The 22,919-nt window shown below is 33.9% G+C and overlaps 1 protein-coding gene across 2 annotated transcripts in view; it reads right to left on the reverse strand.

Annotated features, from left to right (window-relative positions):
* The window catches only part of TUSC3 (tumor suppressor candidate 3), a 267,954-nt gene that overhangs the window by 74,234 nt on the left and 170,801 nt on the right, over window positions 1-22,919 (reverse strand). For both annotated transcript variants that reach the window (XM_044911838.1, XM_044911834.1), the window contains exon 6: window positions 14,304-14,393. In XM_044911838.1, the coding sequence (XP_044767773.1) occupies window positions 14,304-14,393 (90 nt within the window). The remainder of the gene's footprint in view (window positions 1-14,303; window positions 14,394-22,919) is intronic.

The raw sequence follows: 22,919 nt of genomic DNA on the forward strand, positions 1-22,919 counted from the left end.
GTTATTTTTTGCAAATAGCACTTTTAAAAGCTACATTAATTATCTCAGATCATACCATCCCTTTTAATGTTAGATTTTACCACAGATTTTGACTGCTGACAGCTGGATACTTAAAAAAAAATCCAGGTTGTCCAGAATTTTACTAGCATTAATGGAATAGTAAACACAGAGAGGGAATAAGAGAGCAGAATAAAGGTGTGAAAGTTTCTAAAACCATGGTGAATGGGAGGAGTGTAAGGGGAAAAATAAGAAAATGAAAACACTCTAAAATAAAAATGCCTTTAGTAATGGCTTAATCAGTAATGAAGTGTAAATAACAACTCACTGAAGAGTTATTACACTTAGTGATTGCTAGTTATATTTAGTGTATTTTAATAAAGCTGTTAGTTGTTTAATATATGGTTGAAGATAATCCATGCTTTCAAAACTCAATAAGCAAAATGGAGAAAAAAAATTATTTCTATTTATCAAAACTTAAAATATAAACAGCATCAGAATATCATGAGGGCGTATCACAAAGGTATAAAAAAAACACTTCATTTTCATGTAAAGTGTAGGAATGGTACAGTATCAAAATATACGTCAGAAACTATAATTACCTAATAGCAAATATTATTTTGAGATGTAATAGTTCCAAACAATTTAGATGCCATAGAGATTATCATAATAATAACACAAACATTTCTTCTTCATATATGAGGCTTGAGGTAGTTTGTATGAATTGAACAGTTCTAGGACTCCTGAAGAACAACAAAGTGGTAGCGTATTCACTATGTGTGCAAATTTACATATTATTTATACTATTAAATTTTTTGAAAAGCATATACCATTTTTGGTGCCTCATAGGTTTGAGTATATGATAATACACTGTACGTATTAGTTTGCATATCCACTTAAATTGCACCTAAACAGATATGTGCTTCAAAGAAAGAGCACAGTGGTATCACGCAATCTCCTATAACTGGAAAATCATTCCCGAAGATTCATAGTTTACATTTTGAGCCTGAAACTTAAAGATTTAATAAATAAATAAATTGCAAAGCAAATTTCAGATACAATAAATAGTGATGACTTATTTCATAATGTTCCCTTCTGTTGTGAAAAAAAAAAAAAAAAAAAACCTTTTCATTTCTTTAGCGAAAGGAAACTGTAATGTTACCTAACTTTCAGAGCTTTTGACAGATTCTTGTGAGATGTGATGTAGGACACAATAATTTCATTTCTTGGCAGATACAAAATGTTGCTATTTACAGTAATTGCTTCCTTGGGAGAGAATTAAAGCATTTTTGCATTATTAACACAGCAGTTCCTCTGTTAGTAGTACACCTATTATAAAATGCAGGAATGAATCTTAAAACTTTTAAAAAGTTACACTCATTGATAAAATAAGAGATTATACATTATAGTAGAGGCAAGTAATATTTTTAAATTGTTTTAAAACATTTTATGGTATATATTAACTCTGTATTTCAATACACAATTTGGGGTAAGTCCGAATTAAATACACACACTTGGAACCAGTCCAAAATCTTTTAAATAGATTAAACTTTAGTGCACATAAGGAATGAACAATTACAACCTGTATTAGAAAAATATTAAGTAGAATAAATAGTTATAGAGCAAGAAATAATTTCATAAATAATCATTTCTATACTATATTAGTCAATGGTCTCCTAGTTAATAGGAGATGTAAAGCACTTTTTAAGGTTAACATAAAACAAGCAAAAAATAAAAAATAAAAACTTTGCCATTTTATAAAAAGCTAGGGAAACATAGGCAGCATTAGTAGCCTAAATATAGAAAAAAAATCTATATAAATCCCATAGGTTTGGTCATTTTGTGTGTATATTTTTGGCTTGCTCATTTATTCATTAAGTGTACACAGTCTCATAGAGGATTATAAAGACAAGTAATATTTTGATTCTGTGCTCAAGATACTCTAAAAAATTAATTAGGGGACATGATTATGCAAAAATATAAAACTGAAAGGTAAGACAAATAACTATCATGACCATCCTGAATAGGAAAATTTTATATGCATCCAAGAACATAAAGAAGAAACTTTACCAAAAAAGTGAGGTGAACTAGGAAAGGGTTTAGAAGTATGGAGAAAGGAAGACCATCATTCCAGAATTTATAATAGTTACAATAAAACATTTTATGTGTTTATTTTAAACCAGAATTATCAGAAAAAAATATATCTGATTCATTCTTCCATCCTTTAGGCTATTTGATTTTTTTAGCTAAAATGAGGAAGTAGGTGAAGAAAGGATGGCTATTTGTCTATTTTCTCCTCTGATACTGCATTTATTCTGGAGTCCCAGAATATATAACTGTATTAGATTAAGTTTGACAAAAGAAAACACATTCTCATTTTGTAGTTCTATAATTCTCTGTGTATATGCTTTTAAGGTCTTAATTACAAATAGAAACAAAACTTAGGGAAAACCATTTTTTTAAAACATTTTTGAGAGGCTGAAAATATACATTGAGCTCTTTTTTGCAAAAAAAAGATCTATTCATCTAGTCAATTATTTAGTATCTATCATGTGAAATGCTTTGATTAGAGGTAAGGATACAAGTCACAAGGTCCTTCTTAATTGCCTGATCACAAGTAGCAACAGCTGAAACTACTGCGATGATGAAGGCACAGAACAGCAGCAGCAGATGCTAAAGGCAAGGAGTTTTACCAGAGTCCAACTAGACACAAAAAATTAAAAATCAAAAGGAATAAGAAGATGTAAGTCCAAACTTAAAAAAAATAAGATTCAGGGTCACAGCAACAAAGTGACCATGGTACTGAAGCAAAATGAGAAAACAATTCCAGTTTCTAATGCCATGCAATGCACTAATCGGTGAAGCTTTACTAACTGAGCTTTTAGGCAAACCCGTATGATGTTACATCTCTCCACTAGTCTATGAGCTCCGTGATATATTGGCAGGACTAAGGCAAATATAGGATCTAGCATTTAATGGGCTCTCAGGAAATGTCTACTGGATGGAAAAATAAAAACATGAATAAATGAAAGGGCAGAATCCCAATTCCAAAATCCACTGTAAGGTGTCTGCATATCTTCAATGTATATCGATTATGATTATCTAAATTTTTATTTAAAAATGTTTTTAATTTAATTCTATTATGTATGTTAGTCCCCATACAGTACACATCATTAGTTTTCACTTTTCGTTTAACACCTAGTGCTCCACACAATACGTGCCCCCCTTAATACCCATCACCAGGCTAACCCATCCCCCCACCCCGCACCTCTCTAAAACCCTCAGTTTGTTTCTCAGAGTCCATAGTCTCTCATGATTCATCTCCCCTTCCAATTCCCACCCTTCATTTTTCCCTTCCTTCTCCTAATGTCCTCCATGCTATTCCTTATGTTCCACAAATAAGTGAAACCATATAATTGACTTTGCTTGACTTATTTCACTTAGCATAATCTCCTCCAGTCCCATCCATGTTGATGTAAAAGTTGGGTATTCATCCTTCCTGATGGCTGAGTAATATTCCGTTGTATATATGGACCACATCTTCTTTATCCATTCATCTGTTGAAGGGCATCTCGGCTCTTTCCACAGTTTGGCTATTGCGGACATCGCTGCTATGAACATTGGGGTGCATATGGCCCTTCTTTTCACTCCATCTGTGTCTTTGGGGTAAATACCCAGGAGTGCAATTGCTGGGTCATAGGGTAGCTCTCTTTTTAACTTTTTTTTTTTTAAAGATTTTATTTATTTATTCATGAGAGAGAGAGAGAGGCAGAGCGAGAAGCAGGCTCCCAAGGAGCAGGGAGCCCAATGCGGGACTCGATCCCAGGACCCTGAGATCATGACCTGAGCCGAAGGCAGACGCTTAACCATCTGAGCCACCCAGGCGCCCTCTTTTTAACTTTTTGAGGAACATCCACACTGTTTTCCAAAGTGGCTGTACCAACTTGCATTTCCACCAACAGTGTAAGAGGGTTCCCCTTTCTCCACAACTTCTCCAACATTTGTCATTTCTTGCCATATCAATTTTTGCCATTCTAACTGGTGTAAGGTGGTATCTCAATGTGGTTTTGATTTGAATTTCCCCGATGGCTAATGACGATGAACATTTTTTCATGTGTCTGTTAGCCATTTGTATGTCTTCTTTGGAGAAGTGTCTGTTCATGTCTTCTGCCCATTTTTTGACTTGATTATTTGTTTTTTGGGTGTTTAGTTTGAGAAGTTCTTTATAGATCTTGTATATCAGCCCTTTGTAGTGTCATTTGCAAATATTTGAAAATTTTAATTGCATGCCGACACTGTCTCTGGTGGAGGTATGAAGATTACAGTGAAACTACTGAATCCCCTGTAAATATTTCCATTCAAAATAATTTTGCTTAGTTTAAATAAGTCCATACAGTTTCCAACTTATGGCTAAAATATGTCCCTCAAAAAGATAGCATATTCGGGGCACCTGGGTGGCTCAGTCATTAAGCGTCTGCCTTTGGCTCAGGTCATGATCCCAGGGTCCTGGGATCAAGCCCCGCATCAGGCTCCCTGCTCCGCGGGAAGCCTGCTTCTCCCTCTCCCATTCCCCCTGCTTGTATTCCCTCTGTCTGTCAAAAAAAAAAAAAAAAAAAAATAGCATATGCAAAATCCCTGAGGCATAAAACTATAAAGGAATTGAGAAAGCGTAAGACTAATATGGCTGCCTGAGACACAGAAAAAGTGCTTCATTTTGATAAATTCTGTATTAAGCAGCATGCCATTTTTGCAATACAATATTTTTGCATGTGCACAGAGAACACAGCTCTTAGTTTCATTCACAACTGAACTAGCTTTAATGCAGTGAAATATTTTGGATTTTATATGGTAAACCCATAGCAATCCTCAGGCAGCAGCGAAAAGCCAAATCTTGGGAAATTGAAACAAAACAAAAAGAACACTACACTTATATATGTTGGGAGTTATTACCTAAATATAAGCTTTATTTCAATGAATGCATTTCATTCAGGATAATGTCTTCTTTTTAACAGAAAATATCTTTATGTCCCATGTAACGATACAGTTAGTTGTATAGTTTCCTTTTAGCTACACAGTAATAACTGCTTTTGTGATGACTTCCATGCTGTTAAGTGGACCATTAGTACTTGGCTTGTGCCATTACAAAGCATCTTAATGGTGACAAACAAACTTGCAAATCAGCACAGCATCATACTGCGTACGCTATTAATTTTCTTTACACTCTATTTACACTTACATTTTCAATGCAGTGAAATTATAATAGCATTTTAGATCTTGTAGACATGTTTTATTCCACGATATATGAAAATATGAACAGTCATCAATATTACAGATGTTGAATTTTGTAAACTAATAGCTAAATGAAGACCCAACAACATCCCCCCATAGTGTTTTATTAAGCTGTCTGATCCAAGTAGCTCAGTCCAGTTAAAATATTAGACTATTAAAACTAGAATGAGAAGTTTGGAGCTGACAAAGGGACCCATTATACGTAGATTCTCTTGAGGGCCACAAACTATGTGCCATTCTCACCCGTGTTTCCCTAAGTGTATACTGTCGATTTTAAGGTGAAAAAGCAGTAGGGATGCAGAGCTAAGAGGACTGCAATGCATACTACTATTGGAAAATACAATTCAAAACACAGACCCTGTTGATAGAGCATCAATAACAAATCTTCTATAAAGGAATAAATGATCTGTCAATCTATATAATTGCTAAAAATTATAATAAAGATACAATATTCTTAAATATGTATATACTCTTACTTGAATTATTGCCTTTGAGACTTTGGGGAGGAATCCAAACTAAGGCCGAGTGTCTTCCATTTTTAAAACTGCTTATACATCTATTATATTTTATTTCATAAAGAATTATACAAGGTAAGAAAAGCAAGATTAGACTTATTTTACAGAAGAACAGAAAGACTAAGTAATATCCCCTAATGACATAACCAGTAAGAGAAGAGCTTGGGAAAAATTCAGCCCTGTTTTTCTTACACACTTGAGAACAAAGGCATAAAAAGGACTCTTTGGGATTAAGAGTTTTCTTCACTTTCTCTTATGTAAACATCTCTTTTTAAGCATATTAAATGTCTAAGATTAAATCATGTTTACTAAGGTATATTAAGGAAAATGATTATATCAAAAACATTTCTATATCAATACATTTACTGATGGCTTTCAATATTCACAACAATCCTAAACATCAAACTATAGGTCAGTGTGATCCTAAGCACTGGTTACTTCAATTTATTTACATATTTTCTTAAGAAAGTCAACCTTTGAGTATAAATGCTAAGTGGAATGTTTCCTTTGCTGCAAAACATCTGAGAAGACAAAATTATATTTAAGGTTCTCTGTAACTCTAAAACAGGGCTGCTTCTTTTAACATTCTGACATGTGGGACCAGATGGTTCATTATCGTGGGCAACTGTCCTCTGCATTGTAAGATGTTTACCAGCATCTCTGGCCTCTGTCACTAATTGCCATTAGTAGGCAGATGCCCCCACAGTTGTAACAATCAAAATTGCATAGAAACTACCAAATGTTCCCTAAGGGTGGGGGACAAATTCATCCCAAACATCATCTATTCATCTAATAATGAACACTGACATTGCATCTATATCTTGGCTGTTGTAAATAATGCTGCAATAAGCAGAGGGGTGCATATGTCTTTTCAAATTAGTGTTCTCATTTTCTCTGGATAAAAAGCCAGAAGTGCAATTGCTGGATCACATAGTTCTATTTTTAAGTTTTTGAGAAACATCCATACTGTTTTTCACAGTGGTGTCATCATTTTGCTTTCCCATCATCCATGTATGAGGGTTCCCTTTCCTCCTGCTAACCCTTGCTATTTTCTTTTTGATACTATCCATTCTGACACATTAGGCGGTCTCATTGTGGTTTTGATTTGCATTCACTGATGATTAGTGATTTTAAGCATCTCTTCCTGTACCTGTTGGTCATCTGTATGTATGTATTTGGAGAACTATCTGTTCAGGTCCTCTGCCCATTTTTTAATTGTATTGTTTTTTCTGATACTGAGTTGTGGGAGTTTGCTGTGTATTTTAGATATTAACCACTTATCAAATATATCATTTGTAAATATCTTCTCCCATTCAGTAGGTTGCCTTTTCATTTTGTTAATGATTTCCTTCCCTATGTAAAAGCTTTTTGCTTGATGTAGTCCCATTTGTTGATTTTTGCCTGTTTTGCTCTTGCCTAAAGAAACAGATCCAAAAAAAATATTGCTTAGGCAAATATACAATACTATGTTACCTTTTAAGAATTTTTCCGAACTTATATTGAAGTCTTAAATCCCTTTTGAGTTTATTTTTATGTATGTTGTAAGAAAGTGGTCCAGTTTCATCCTTTTGCATTTAGCTGCCCAGTTTTCCCAACACCATGTATTGAAGAGACCACTGTATATTCATGCCTTTGTCAAAGATTAGACCCATGTTTATATGGTCAATTATTGTTGGACTATGTGTTTTTGTGCAGTACTATACTGTTTTGATTACCATAGCTTGGTAGTATAGTTTGCAATCAGGGCTCTTGATACCACCAGCTTTGTTTTTCTTTTCTAATTTTCAAGATATTCCGTATCTTTTGTGGTTCCATACAAATTTTATATTTCTTTGTTCTAGTTCTGTGAAAAATGCCATTGGTATTTTGATAGGGATTGCACTGAAGCTACAGATTGCATTGGGTAGTATGCACTGCACACCTTAACATTAATTCTTCTGACTTATGAGCATGGTATATCTTTCCATTTATTTGTGTTTACTGTCAATTTCTTTTATCAATGTCTTAAAGTTCTCAGAGTATAGAAAAAATGTTTATAGAAGTATAGCATACACCCAGGAAAGTTCATATTTCACAAGTTTACAATTAGATGAATTTCACAAACTGATTGCACCTGTGTACCTATCACCTAAATGAAGAAATAGAGTATCTAGAAGCTGTCTCCTGTCCCATTCCAGTTACAACCCACATAGCTCAAAGGTACCTTCTCTGACATTTAACCCACAGTTACGTTCTGCTTGGTTTTGTGCCAGACTTCTTTTACTTTATATCTTTGAGATTTGTTCTTTTTGTTTTAAGTAGTTACATATATACCACTATTTATAATTTATTTAATCATTCTATTGATATAATTCAACATTACAGCCTAAATGTTGTTGCCACTCTGGGGCTATTAAGAATAATGCTATTAACATTTTTGTACACTGCATTTGGCACTCATATGTATGCATTTCTCTTGAATATATATTTATGAAAAATTTCAGGATCATGGGTATGAGTATGATTGTTTTAATACATGTTGTCAGCTTTTAAACTGCTTGAATGAATTCATTTTCTAGGTACTGAAACTGCATGGTATCAGTGTTACTGATTTTTTTTTTATTTTAATCATTATGGTGAATGTATCATAGCACTTTACTGTGTTTTAACTTCAATTTACTTAAGTAATAATAAGGTTGAAATCCTTTTCATATGTTTAGTGGCCATTCCAATAGCTTCTTTTGAGAAAGTGTGATCAAGTCTTCCCCAAATTTTTCCCATTGAATTGTGTTTCTTCTTTATATATATTGGATCCAAGTCCTTGAAGATTTCTCCATTCTCTGACTTACCTTTTCACATTCCTGATAGGAACATTTTGATGATGAAAGTTCCTAATTATAATGTATTTCAATGTAGCATGTTTTCCATTCATATTTACCTCCATAATCCATATGGGATTTATATTTATGGTATATGACAACTGTTAAGATTCTACATTTTTAAATTACTCTAGCACCATTTATTAAAAAGGCCCTGGTTCCACACTGCATTTTGGTATTACTATTGCCATAAATGTGTGCATATTTTTGAAGGACAGACAAATACACCAATTTAACAGAATGAGCTTTCACAATTAATATAAGTTTTGAAATCTGGTAACCTGAAGTCATTTAGCTTTGTACTTCTCTTTCAAGATGGTCTTACTATTCTTAAACATTTGAATTTCCTGAAGTATAATTTAAAATATCAAGTGATAATACTAATAAATCAATGCCTGAAATGAAAATTGGTCAGGCTGAAGAAAAAAATAAAAGTAAGCCTTTTTATGTGGTTTTTATGCTTAAAAAATATAAAACTGGATCTTAAATTCTTTCTAAACTTATACAGAAAAATGGCAATCTAGTTATGTGGTATTTGGGACAAAAGAACTAATAATCACCCAGAATTCTATACAGAAATCACAACTTCAGAGAAAAGGAAAAAAATAAATCTGTAAATCACAGACTTCCATAATGAAATCCTCAAGTATTTACAAAGTTAGTTCACGTTAACATAACACTGATATAAATAATTCTTTATGAATAAATTCCTCAAAACATCTACCATAGAGTTGAAGTAAAACATTTATGTAATTAATTTAGCAAAACTCAACAAAAATTACAACTCAATTAGCTGATCTTTGTGTATAATAGTTACCTACAAATAAGAGTAAATGGAAATTGTTACAAATGTGAAAACCAGTAAGAAGTACTCTCTTATATATCTTAGTTCCACCCTAATGCACTTACTGTACACTGATCAAGAATTAATGCCAAGTTATAAAATTCCTTTATATATTCATAAGATACTCCATACCACTGAAAGAGGTGAATAGCCTCATGATAATTATTCTCAAAAACACAAATTCTCTTTAGAGATTTGGTAATTTCTCTTTAGAAATACAGATTAAAATATGAAGAAATTACCAAAGAAGGATAGTACTAATTTTCAAGTTATATTTTGAAATTTGAACACATCTATTATAAAGAAAAATATTTACTATTATCATTCTAATGAACAATCAATCATTATTTAAAGTTCTGTACCAGTAACCATTTCATTTTGTAAAGCAAAGTTAATCTTCTATTTTGTTTCAGTAATATGAAAACACATTATTATGTAAAGCAATTCATTAAAACAAAACTTAAACCATAATTTCCTGTTTCAGTGTATGATGACATTATGCATATAAAAAGGCAGGAAGAGAAATTTTGTTGGAATATGTTAAAATGCACAACAAGATAAAAGCTATATACTAACAGGCAACATTCTGCTGCCCTTTTCACTGTGCTTTAATAGGCAGATTAAAGGCTTTGTCTATACTGCTAAGGAGTTAATATCTCCCATCAACTTAAAACTGTATCCACATCTCTGTGGCCAAGAGCACACTCATGCAATTGTTGCTGTAAAAGAGGCTCCTGAATTTCTAAAACCTTTATATTTTTATAAAATACAAGAGGATAGAGCTTGGAACAAAATTCATCTTTTTAAACACCTTGGCTTAAATTTCATTATTTCTAACTTTTGATTAAGTTGCTGAAATTTAAGATAAATATGTTAAAAGATGTTTGTATGAAGGAAATGCTTTTCCATTTAAAAACACAGAAAATTCTCCTAATGTGTTCCTCTGGGCCTCAGAGTACCTTTTCCTAAGGGCCCTGCCAATCACTACCTGAAAAATAGTAATATAAAAATGTGGAAAAAGATAAATAATTTTCTAAATAAATAAAATCTTCTCTAATCTGAACTTTAAGGTGAGTAACTGGTTTATGCTCAATTAATAGTGACATGTTAATCCTATTATTCTTCTGACTAGTGAGAAAATTAAAAGATAATCCAATTTTAGAAATAAAAATCTTCGGGCGCCTGGGTGGCTCAGATGGTTAAGCGTCTGCCTTCGGCTCAGGTCATGATCCCAGGGTCCTGGGACCGAGTCCCGCATCAGGCTCCCTGCTCCTTGGGAGCCTGCTTCTCCCTCTGTTTCTCTCTCTCTCTCTCTCTCTCTCTTTCTATCATGAATAAATAAATAAAATCTTTAAAAAAAAAAAAAGAAATAAAAATCTTCTAGTAGGAGTCCTTATAATCATTTAATAAAACATTTACTGAGGACCAGCTCAATGCAAGTTGTAGAGATGAAAATAGCTTCAAAGAAACTCCACATGTCTAAGGACTTGACTAAAATGGGATATATGAAACATTAAAGAATCAGTATACTAAAAAATGCATAGATACATAAGTGGACTAACCACATGTTAATAAATATGTAAAGGGAAGTAGGGGGCACTTCCAATGTAATTAAGAAGTAACACATCTCAGCAGGATGGCAAAATCAGGTGAGATATGAAGGATAGGTACAATTTGATAGATACAGAGGACATTCCAGGAATGGAAGCAGCAAAAAAAAGTTTAGGAAACACACAACAGTACAAATAGGCTAACACTTTCTCTGCAAAGTACTAGAGTTAACAGGTTGAAAAGTAAAATCACAATGGTCAGGAAATGGGAGAGGTACTTGGGATTGTAAACTGTAACTCAGGTCCATACATATTATAGTAAGTTACGTTTTAGGAATATTCACCTGGTAGCCTTAAAATATTCAGCTATGAAGTCTACTGCCTCACATGTAGTCAGTAAACAATAGGTCACATCCATTCTCAGTTACTGTTACTGGCACAAACTTTAGGAGCTTATTACTCCAGTAAACTACATGTAAGGAGACTAGATGGTTTAGAAAAGCAATAATAGAGATTACAGTAAGAAAAATATGTCACTTTCGTGTAAGGATTATTTTGGGCTGAAGGCAGTTGAGAAGAAGATACAAGAAAAGCTCTCTGGCCTCCCCAATCTGCCTAAAGGCAGCACATGTTTTGGAAGGTGTCCCTCCTCGCCCTTTACCAGGAATGACAAAGGTAAATTCCTACAAACAACTTTAGACCCTTATCAAAAAATGTGCGAAGGGGGGCAACTGTGACTTAATTCTGCATAATAAATCTTACTTTTAATTAGCTTGCTTTTCCTGGTCACCTCCAAGTGGCCTCCCTTGCACACATTTTTTTCTATCTTTAGCTGAAGATGGTATTTGAGCCTGAACTCTAAGTCACCTCTGAGTGTTACTGATTTTTCCCTGAGTATCTCCCATGTGTACAGGAAGTATACATGTTAGTAAGTTCTTCTCTTATACTTCTGTATTTTGTTATAGGGGTCCTAGCCAAAAACTCAGAAGAGTAGAGAAAAACTGTTTTTTCTTCCCCTATACAAGTTAACACATTTCATAAGAATGTTGGTTAATTTTCCATATACTTTAACAAACCAAACAATAAAAAGCAATGCTTAATGCTTTTCAACTTAAGGAATATTCTCTTAAAATAATATTAAAAGACAGTAATGAAAAATTTATAATATTTCCTAAATTTACACTTTGAAGTAGCAGGAACATAATAGTGATCCAATCTTTCATTAGGACTTTCTCTATGTAATAGGAACATATCAGTGACAAAAACTGCTAAGACCTGACAGCAGGACTTTTTATGTCTTACTGATGTCATGATAAAAGGCAGACAAAAATACAAAATAAGTAGATTTGAAAGCATGTTAGAAGATGATTAAGTGCTACGAAGGCAAAATAAAACAGGAAAGGGACAGAGTGTGGGTACTGGGGAGGAGGAGAGGAAAGGACACCACTTTCTAGTCAGGCTGTTGGAAAGACTTGTTTGATAATCATTTCCAGTTATTTTTCTTTAAAATAATTCAATTTGAATATTTAAACATTCAATAACCCCTCTAAGTAGTGAAAGACTTCAAAAATATACATACGTGGCAAAACCCATGTCTAAATGACTATGGCAGCTAATCTTCCAGTCTAACTCTGACTCCGTATCATTACCATCTTCAGGAGAAATCTGAGACCAAACCAATCATTATCTAACTCTGGCAATTAGCCAATTAGTCTAATAGTCTAAAAAACCTAGTCTTAAAACCTGATTGGGCAGTCAGAGAACGGGCAATGAATAAAGTGAGATATTTCCCAATGTACAGAGTTCCACGAAGAAGTTCAAAGAAATTCACAATGTAGGAAGAAGAAATAATAACTTGTTGGCTTTAATATTAAAGGTATTTGAAGCACTATAAGCAATGAAGAATAAATCTCAAACTTATGTTGTAATCTATATTTATAGAGTTCCAGAGAATTTATAACATTTTGCCATATGAAAATTTCATTCAGAATTACAATTTCAAGAATTGAGAATTTATTTACAAAAAAACAAATTAAGAATTTAATATTCTAGGTGACGGTGGTAAGACCTTATCTTTTAGGGATATCTACTAAAGTATTTCTGTATGAAATGAAATGATATTGAGCACTTATTTCAGAAGAATCTGACGGAAGGTAAAGAGAACTGAATGGAGGAAGAGATGGAACAAGTATTAGTTATGAGCTAGTAATTGTATGGTAACAGGTACATGAGGGGTGTCATTACATTATTCTCTCAAAATCTGTATGTATTCCAAATGAAAAAGTTACAGAAAAAAGTCACATTTTTAAACAGTTAATCTTCACCAACCTAATAAATATTAAGCCTCAAAGACAGTTGATCTATTACAATAATATCCCATTCACCAAAAACAAAAAACCTAAAAAAGTAAAGCAACAAAATAAATAAACTCAGTAGCAGTTACTAATGTGAACTTTGCTACTGATTTAACTGCACATCAATTTCCCTTTCAATTTTGTAACAAACACTTCTTAGCATTCTAATATGACTGCCAGGGTTCTTAATGATGTTTTAATTAATCTCTTCTTAACTAAATTTACCACTTATGGGACACCACCTACAAACTGTTCCTATTTCCTCTTTTGGCATTACATATTATTGCCATAGCAATATGTAAAGGTGAAAAACTAGGTTATGAATGTCTATTTGATGTGGTAGGTACACAAATTTTCTTAAACAGTAAAGCAGTCCTCACCCTAAAATATATATATACATATATGTGCATGTGTATATGCATATAGTAGAGGTTGTATCAGAAGAGAAAGAACAAAACTTTAGATTTACAGACAAAATCCTTTCTCACTAAATACTGCACATGATTTCTGATTCCTATATAAACAGGATGAAAGGGGTACCTCACTGGCCTAGTCAGAAAAGCATGTGACTCTCCTTCTCAGAGTCCTTAGTTCGGACCCCACGTTGTCTGTGAATATTATTTAAAAATAAACAGGATTGGGGCACCTGGGTGGCTCAGTCGTTAAGCAGCTGCCTTCGGCTCAGGTCATGATCCCAGGGTCCTGGGATCGAGCCCCGCACAGGGCTCTCTGCTCGGCGGGAAGCCTGCTTCTCCCTCTCCCCCTCCCTCTGCTTGTGTACCCTCTCTTGCTGTGTCTCTCTCTGTCAAATAAATAAAATCTTTAAAAAAAATAAAAATAAAAAAAAATAAACAGGATTAAAGTTTAAAATATGGGTGCTTAGAACATGCACTTACCACTTGTCCATTGTGTGGGTTCTTATGAGCATACGGAGGTCCACGGATATGATTCCACATCTGGCCAGAAGTCATAGCAAAGACTATACACTGAAAAACAGGGTGTAATGTTATAATATGTATATCAAGGAATATCAATACTGCATTTTTTAAAAAATAATGGTCACATAATTAAATTTAAAAAATCATGTATCACTTCACCCATTAGAATAATTTTCACTAACTATGGGACTTTGGGAATTCATCCCAAATGAAAGAATAAGATAAAGCCATAGCCAGAGATATAAGTGAAACAGATATAATAGGCCTGATGGAAAATTTAAAGCAATAATCATAAGGATACTCACTGGGCTTGAGAAAAGAATAGAAGACATCAGGGAGACCCTTACCACAGAGATTAAAGAGTTAAAAAAGAATCCATCAGAGATGAAGAATACAATGAACAGCAGGCTAGAAGCAGCAGAGGAACACAAATTAGTGACCCAGAAGATAACAGAAAATGATGAAGCTGAACAAAAGAGTGAAAGAATTATGGAACATGAGAATAGACTCAGGGAACTCAGTGACTCCATCAAACATAATAACATTCATATTATAGGAGTCCCAGAAGAAGGACAAAGAGAGAAAAGAGAGTAGAATATTTATTTCAAAAAATAATAAATACTTCCCTTATCTGGAGAAGGAAACAGATCCAGATCCAGAAGGCAGAGAGGACTCCCAATCAAAATCAACAAATGCAGGGCAACACCAAGACATATACTGATAAAGAACAAATCTTAAAAGCAGCAAGACAGGGCGCCTGGGTGGCTCAGTTGGTTAAGAGACTGCCTTCGGCTCAGGTCATGATCCTGGAGTCCCGGGATCGAGTCCCACGTCGGGCTCCCTGCTCAGCAGGGAGTCTGCCTCTCTCTCTGACCCTCCCCCCTCTCATGCTCTCTATCTCATTATCTCTCTCAAATAAATAAATAAAATCTTAAAAAAAAAAAAAAAAAAAAAGCAGCAAGATAAAAGAAGTCCTTAACTGATGAGGGAAGACCAAAAAGGCTAGCTGGAGATTTCACAACAGAAACTTTACAGGCCAGAAGAGAGTGGCATCATATATTCAACGTGCTGAATGGGAAAAATCCACAGCCAAGAATACTCTATCCAGCAAGACTATCATTCAGAATAGAAGGAGAGATAAGGCATTTCCCAAACAAAAACTAAAGGAGTTCATGACCATTAAATCAGCCCTGCAAGTAATACTAATGGGGATTCTTTGACTGGAAAGACCAAAAGTGACAAAGACAAAGGATCAGAGAAATCTCCAGAAATGACCAAAAAAAATTAACATAGTACTAAATATATATCTATCGTTAATTTGAATGTAAATGGACTAAAAATCCAAGACCCATCTATATGCTGCATACAAGAGACCCATTTTAGACCTAGACACCTGCAGAATGAAAGTAAGGGGATGGAGAAACATTTACCATACAAATGGATGTTAAAGTTAGAGTAGCAATACTTATCTCAGACAAACTATACTTTACAACAATGACTCTTACAGGAAGACTAAGAAGGGCACTATATCATAATAAAGGGGACAATCCAACAAGAAGATATAGTAATTGTAAATATTTATGTCCCCAACCTGGTAGCAACCAAATATATAAAAAAAAATAACAAACATAAAAGAATTGATAATACAATAATAGGGGACTTTAACATTCCACTTACATCAATTGACAGTTCATCTAAGCAAAAAATACATAAGCAAACAATGGCTTTGAATGACATACTGGACCAGATGGACTTAACAGATATATTCAGAACATTCCATCCCAAAACAGCAGACTATACATTCTTATCAAGTGCACATGGGACATTCTCCAGAGTAGATCACATAATAGGTCACACATCAGGTCTCAACAAATACAAAAAGACTGAGATCATACCATGCACCCTTTCTGACCAAATGCTATGAAACTAGAAGTCAACCACAAGAAAAAATTTGGAAAGACCACAAATACATGGAAACTACTAAACAATGAATGGGTCAATCAGGAAATCAAAGAAGAAATTTAAAAAAATACATGGAAAAAATGAAAACACAAGAGTCCAAAATCTTTGGGATGCAACAAAAGCCATCCTCAGAGAAAGTATATAGCAACACGGGCCTACCTGAAGAAATAAGAAAAATCTCAACCTAAACTTACACCCTTTAGGGCTAGAAAAAGAACAACAAAAGAAGCCTAAAGCCAGCAGAAGGAAGGAAATAATAAAGATTAGAGCAGAAATAAATGATATAGAAACTAAAAAAACCCAAACCCAAGAAAACAGATCAATGAAACTAGGAGCTGGTTCTTTGAAAAAAAAAAAAATCAATAAAATTGATAAACCTCCAGCCAAGCTTACCAAAAAGAAAAAGGACCCAAATAAATAAAATCACAAATGAAAGAGGAGAAATAATAACCAACAGCACCAAAATACATACAATTACAAGAGAATATTATGAGCAATTATATGCCAACAAATTAGGCAATTTGGAAGAAATGGATGCATTCCTAGAAAAATAAACTACCAAAACTGAAATAGGAAGAAATAGAAAACTTGAACAGACCAATAATCTGCAAAGAAATTGAATTAGGAATCCAAAAACTCCCAACAAACAAAAGTCCAGGACCACATGGCTTCACAAGTGAATTCTATCTAACGTTTCAAGGAGAGTTAATACCCATTCTTCTCAAACTATTCCAAAAAATAGAAAAGAAAGGAAAACTTCCAAAGTCATTCTATGAGGCCAGCATTACCCTGATACCAAAACCAGGTAAGACTATACTAAAAAAGAGGGTGGCTGCACCCAGGTGGCTCAGTTGGTTAAGCATCTGACTCTTGATTTCAGCTCAGGTCATGATCTCAGGGTTGTGAGATCACTCTCTCTCCCGTGTTGGGCTCTGTAATCAATGCAGTCTGCTTGAGATTCTTTCTCTCCCTCCTTCTCCCTCGGCCCCTCCCTGTTAGCTCTCTCTCTCTCAAATAAATTAAAAAAATAATAAAATCTTTTTAAGGGGGAGAGGTGACGGGCAGAGGAAGAGGGAGAGAATCTTAAGCAGTCTCCAGCTCACAACCCTGAGATCATGACCTGAGCTGAAACCAAGAGTCAGATGGATACCCAACTGAGACACCCAGGTGCCCCCTATTATATACTTACTCTTAAAATAGGCTAAAGAAAATAGTATGAACTTCATGAAGAAGAGAAAATACCTTACCAGTACTGTACTGTATTTACTGAAAATAATCTGATATATGGACCCACACAATTCAAATCTGATTTGTTCAAGGGTCAACTGTACTGAGTTTATAGGAAAGACTAAATATCCTGTTTTATATAATCCTCTCTACAGTCATCTTTGAATATTCTTTGAATTATTGGGCTACTGTCTGTTCTCATTACACAAAATTAGGAACTAAATTTATTAAGAAAAGTATACCCTAAAAATATATTAAATTTTTCATTATATTCTTGCCATAATCCTAACACAAAAATATACATGAGGCTATATATATAAACTACCAATTTGCAAACAGACCTACCCATCTTCAAATGACTCAAACTTAAAAACAACAGTTGCTTTACTGAAAAAAATATTAGCAGCACTTACCTAAGCTTCTCACTTGTAAAGAGAACAAAATAAAAAACCACAGATAGTACCTGCATAAATTACATAATTTAGTTCAAATAAATTTGTAAAGATGCTCATTCTGAAGTCAGAGCCGCCTTGCAGTTTTGTGTGGTCACAAGAAATACATTTTGACTGATACAACACAATACGTAGACACCAAAGAATCCTTCAGGAATGTGAAAATTGTGTAATCGTTTGTATTAATTTCAAGCTTAGGTTTGTCACAAAACTTACCCAATTAAACTGATACAATTTCTTTGAGACAGAAGACACATTAAGATATGTGAATCATCTTACAATATAGACCATCAGTGTTAAAAGGCAGAAAACAGCTTCTGTCCTACTAAGATTTACTGTGATAATAAAGTTTGGGTTATTAGATTTTTAAAGTGATGTTTATCTTTCATGTTTTGAATTGCAAATTCTTAGGATGTTTTTCTTTGCGTGTGAAATGAATATAACTATTTATCACACTTATATTTCTGCTTTGAAATCATAGCCATCTATGAGGAGCTTTAGGTTGCCATGAAGATCTGTGCTAAGGGCTATGGAACATAACATTTTAACTCATTTTGATATTCCAAATCAATGTTTATTTCTGAAAACCATAAACTATATATTCATATTATACTCCCTGAAGTTATGTACCAGTGTAGTTCAATATTTTACCCAACCATTCTACTTTAAACTCATCATAAAACAGGTAACGTGTAAGTTTATTGTTTATCATCCTTCTTCTTTAGGGAGGAAGGGAAAATGGAGTAAAACCAGAATCAATGCTTATTCAGCTCTATAAACAATTATCATCACTTATAAACAGGAGTTCATAATATTTTTTTCAAGACCAGGAGGAACCTATGAATATTCCTTTACCTAATTTTTTTAAAACTCAGAATCAGGAAGCTCTAATATTACCTTTTTAAATATTTGCATATCTTTCTCTATATAAGGAAATTGCAAACTTTGTCTCTATCCTACACCCTAAAGCACTATGAACAGCTTCCTCTCGCCAGGAAATACTGCATTCTCAGCCTACCTGTGAGTCATATACAATAATATGAATAATGAAAAAGACAAAAAAAAAAAAAAAAAAAACCACCCAGTAATAGAATACAGTCTATAGAACTAAGGATGTGTAACACTCAGTAATCCCCTGGGAGATACTTTTGCATAGGTTCAATATACAATTGCTAATTGTATACAGACTTGTTCTTTACCAAGAAATGGGTATGTGGATAGAGCTTCTTTTACAAACTTTTTCTCATTATTCTCATTTTGCATACAATGTTTGATATTACAGAAGTGGTCCGCTCTAATTCATTATTTTCATTTTAGAAGTTTTCCTTTTCTGTGCAATCCAAGGCTTTCATCAGAGTTTCCACAAATCAGATAATAGTTTGCCAAAAATTACTAAAAAACATTCTCTTTCCCAAAGGAAAATGGGATATTGGTTATTTCACACAGACAAATGTTTGAGAATCTGAATAAATGGGTTAGCATTTTGGGTAGCCTTTTAACTCTGTAAGGATATCTTAAGAATTGGATAAGATTAGAAATGAACAAATCCATTTTTTCACTTAAACCTAGCCTTTTTAAAAAATAGAGTCAGGTTTGGTGGTGGTCGTAGTGGCTATCAGGCAGAATGTAAAGAAGATTCAAATTAGTTTCCATAAGCTATCAACAGCTAAGGAAAAGATTACAGTTTGTATATTTCTATATTAATGAAAAACAGAGGGAGAAAAGTTTCAAGAGGAGTTTTTAATTCAACATTTTGTCATCAGAGTTTTAAAACATATTGTTTGAAAACATGTCTGTACTCTGCAGCCTGTTATTGACTTCTAAAAGTCTGCCATTGGGGAGCACGCACACTTGCCAAGATTTCCTTCTCAAGTATGTGTTTGTGAATGTTAGAATATTTTCTGCTATGCCAAGGTAAATGGCTTCCAAGGATTCAAAGCAGAAATACAAAATCTGGATGGAAAAAAAATTGATCTGTTCAAGTATTTAACATTTATGTACCATATAAATATTCTTAGGCATTTATTTGTAGTCATAATGGCCCACTACATCCATTGGTTTAAACATCCAACATATGAGATATGTGTCCAGATTTAGAGAAGCCCAGCATCGTGAAAAGAATATAGAACTTGAAGTCAGACACGTGGAAACAATTCCTAGTTAATCATTTTCTAGCTGTGTGAGCTACAAGTTGAGTTTACTGAATCTTAGTTTCCTTGTTTATAAAAGGAGGATAATACAAATAACCTTTTCATCATTATTGTAAGGAATAAGTACATAAAACATACCCCAAAGGAGGAAGAAACACAATAAATAGTAATGATGATTATTACTAGCTTACAACAATATTTCTGGGGAGGAGGATAATGAAGGCATGCTATTTTCAATTGAGTCTAATTCAGAGAGATATTATCAGTGTTTCACTAGACTGAAACAGTGACAAGATCTGGCATGACACTAAATACTAAATAAGTTTTAACTTTACAAAAACACTGAAACAAGTACTATATTTTCATCAAAAAACCTGGGTAGGGGCACCTGGATGGCTTAATCATTAAGCGTCTGCCTTAGGCTCAGGTCATGATCCCAGGGTCCTGGGATCGAACCCCGCGCATCAGGCTCCCTGCTCGGTGGGAAGCCTGCTTCTCCCTGTCCCACTCCCCCTGCTTGTGTTCCCTTTCTCGCTCTTTCTCTGTCAAATAAATAAATAAAATCTTAAAAAAACAAAACAAAACCTGGGTAGCTTTACTGAATGAAGCAACTTGAAAACTAGCCTGAGCAAAACCCAAAACACTTTTAAACTTACTAAGGTGCTTGAGATCACCTCTAGTATCCAATTATATTGGAGTATAATTAATCCATTATAACTCAATTATCAAAAGTAAGCAAATATTGAACTTAAAGAAAAAAACTCAAACTTCAAATTTATATTTGAAGGATAAAGGACTACTACACAAACCAACAATTAGCTATAAATATATACAGATATATATAGTCTGAATTTTGGTATACTATTTGTAAACGTTTTTTACATCTTTTGTTAGATTTTTTTTTTTTTAAGATTTTATTTATTTATTTGACAGAGACACAGCGAGAGAGGGAACACAAGCAGGGGGGAGTGGGAGAGGGAGAAGCAGGCTTCCTGCAGAGCAGGGAGCCCGATGCGGGGCTCGATCCCAGCACTCTGGGATCATGACCTGAGCCAAAGGCAGATGCTTAACGACTGAGCTACCCAGGTGCCCCTTTTGTTAGATTTAAGTATATTTTTTCTTCCTATTGTTAAAAATTTTATGTCCAATTATATATTTAAATTGTTTACTGTATAAAAATCCTAATGATTATTGGATAGTGACTTTGAATTCAGAAAACCTGTTCAACTCTAGTAATAATTTTTATTGTTGGTTCTCCATAAATGGTGATGACTTTTCCATGTGGACAATCATAAGTAAATATGACATGCCTACTCATTTACATTTATTTACTCCCTGCATTTCTTTTTCTGTTCTTAAGCTTTGACTAAGACCACTAATAAAATGATGAATAGTATGTAATTATAAGCTTTATTTTAAATTATCACTACTAAATAAGATATTTGCTAGACATTTTAAGATATCCTTTACCTAACTAAGAAAGTTCGCTTGTATTTATAGTTGGCTAACTTTTTAAAATTCTAAGTGATGAATATTAAGTAATTTCTATGGTATTAGTAACACTACTTCTACTTTAAGCCATTACTGTGATGGTTTTCAATTAATTCATACTTCCCCTATGGCTTAACCAACCATTCCTACAACCTGACTTTTGTTATTTTATATACAGCTAAATTTGGTTGGTAGTACTGTTAAAGAAAAACCTTTTGATTCCATGTTCATAAGCAAGATTTGTCATATGCCACGTTACTACTTCCTATTTTCTAGCCATCTCTAAATTCTCATACTTAGTTTTACATTATTTCTTGCAAGTACTTCATTATCCATACTAGAGTGATTTTTTTTATAATTTCACTTAACTTTCTAGCAAAAGTTTTCTGGTAAGTTTTCTGTATCTGTAGGAAAAGCTGCTCTCATTTGTAAATTATTTCCTTGTAACGATATGCACAGATACTGTGTTAAATCCTTTGTTGATATTGCTCTGATATTGCTCATATTTGAATAGCATCCATTTTTCTTGAACTGGTGAAATGGCTATAAGCAAGAGACCACATAACTCAGTGGTTCAATTTGTTGTTGTTGTTATGAAAACTGGCCATTTCCTTAAAATATGATGCCTCTGTGTAGCCATACCTCCTTTGTCTCTCAGAACTTAACCGATTCCAGGCAGACTTCTTCCCCTAAATCTTCACTCCCCTTGATTTCTTCATGAGCCACTGCCACTAAGAAACATGGTCAGTACTTCAAAGGTAAACCACTCATTTTCCTGGGTTGATCTTTGCTTGTACTTTGAATTCTGCCATCTCTGGTTCCTTAGCACTCATTGCCTGAGCTGTCTATACCACCTCCCCATGTAATCCTTCTGTATCTAAGTAAGGTCCCAACCACAAGTATTCCTTCTCAGGACAGGGTCCTCATTGTCTGGAAAGAAATATTTCTTGCCAATTTTTGATACCTGCCACTAACACTGCACCCCTTAGCACTTTCTGCTCCTCTCAATAACAAAGGATCCTTATGAGGAGTATCATAAGGATATTCCTATCATAAGATGTTTTATGTAAGCCTCATGGTAACCACAAAGCAAAACTACACAAAATACACAAAAGAAAAAGAGAAGGGAGTCAAAGCATACCACTGTAAACAATCATCACCTCATAAAGGAGGGAACAAAAACCAGCCAGAAATAGCTGGCAGTAGCCTCTTACATATGGACCGATTCTTTTTTTTCCCCCTGGGCTGGGAGTATGGAATTTATTTTATTGTTCTGAGTCTGGGTTTTGTTC

The sequence above is a fragment of the Neomonachus schauinslandi genome, chromosome 2 (genome assembly GCF_002201575.2).
Source record: "Neomonachus schauinslandi chromosome 2, ASM220157v2, whole genome shotgun sequence".
NCBI classification, from domain to species: domain Eukaryota; kingdom Metazoa; phylum Chordata; class Mammalia; order Carnivora; family Phocidae; genus Neomonachus; species Neomonachus schauinslandi.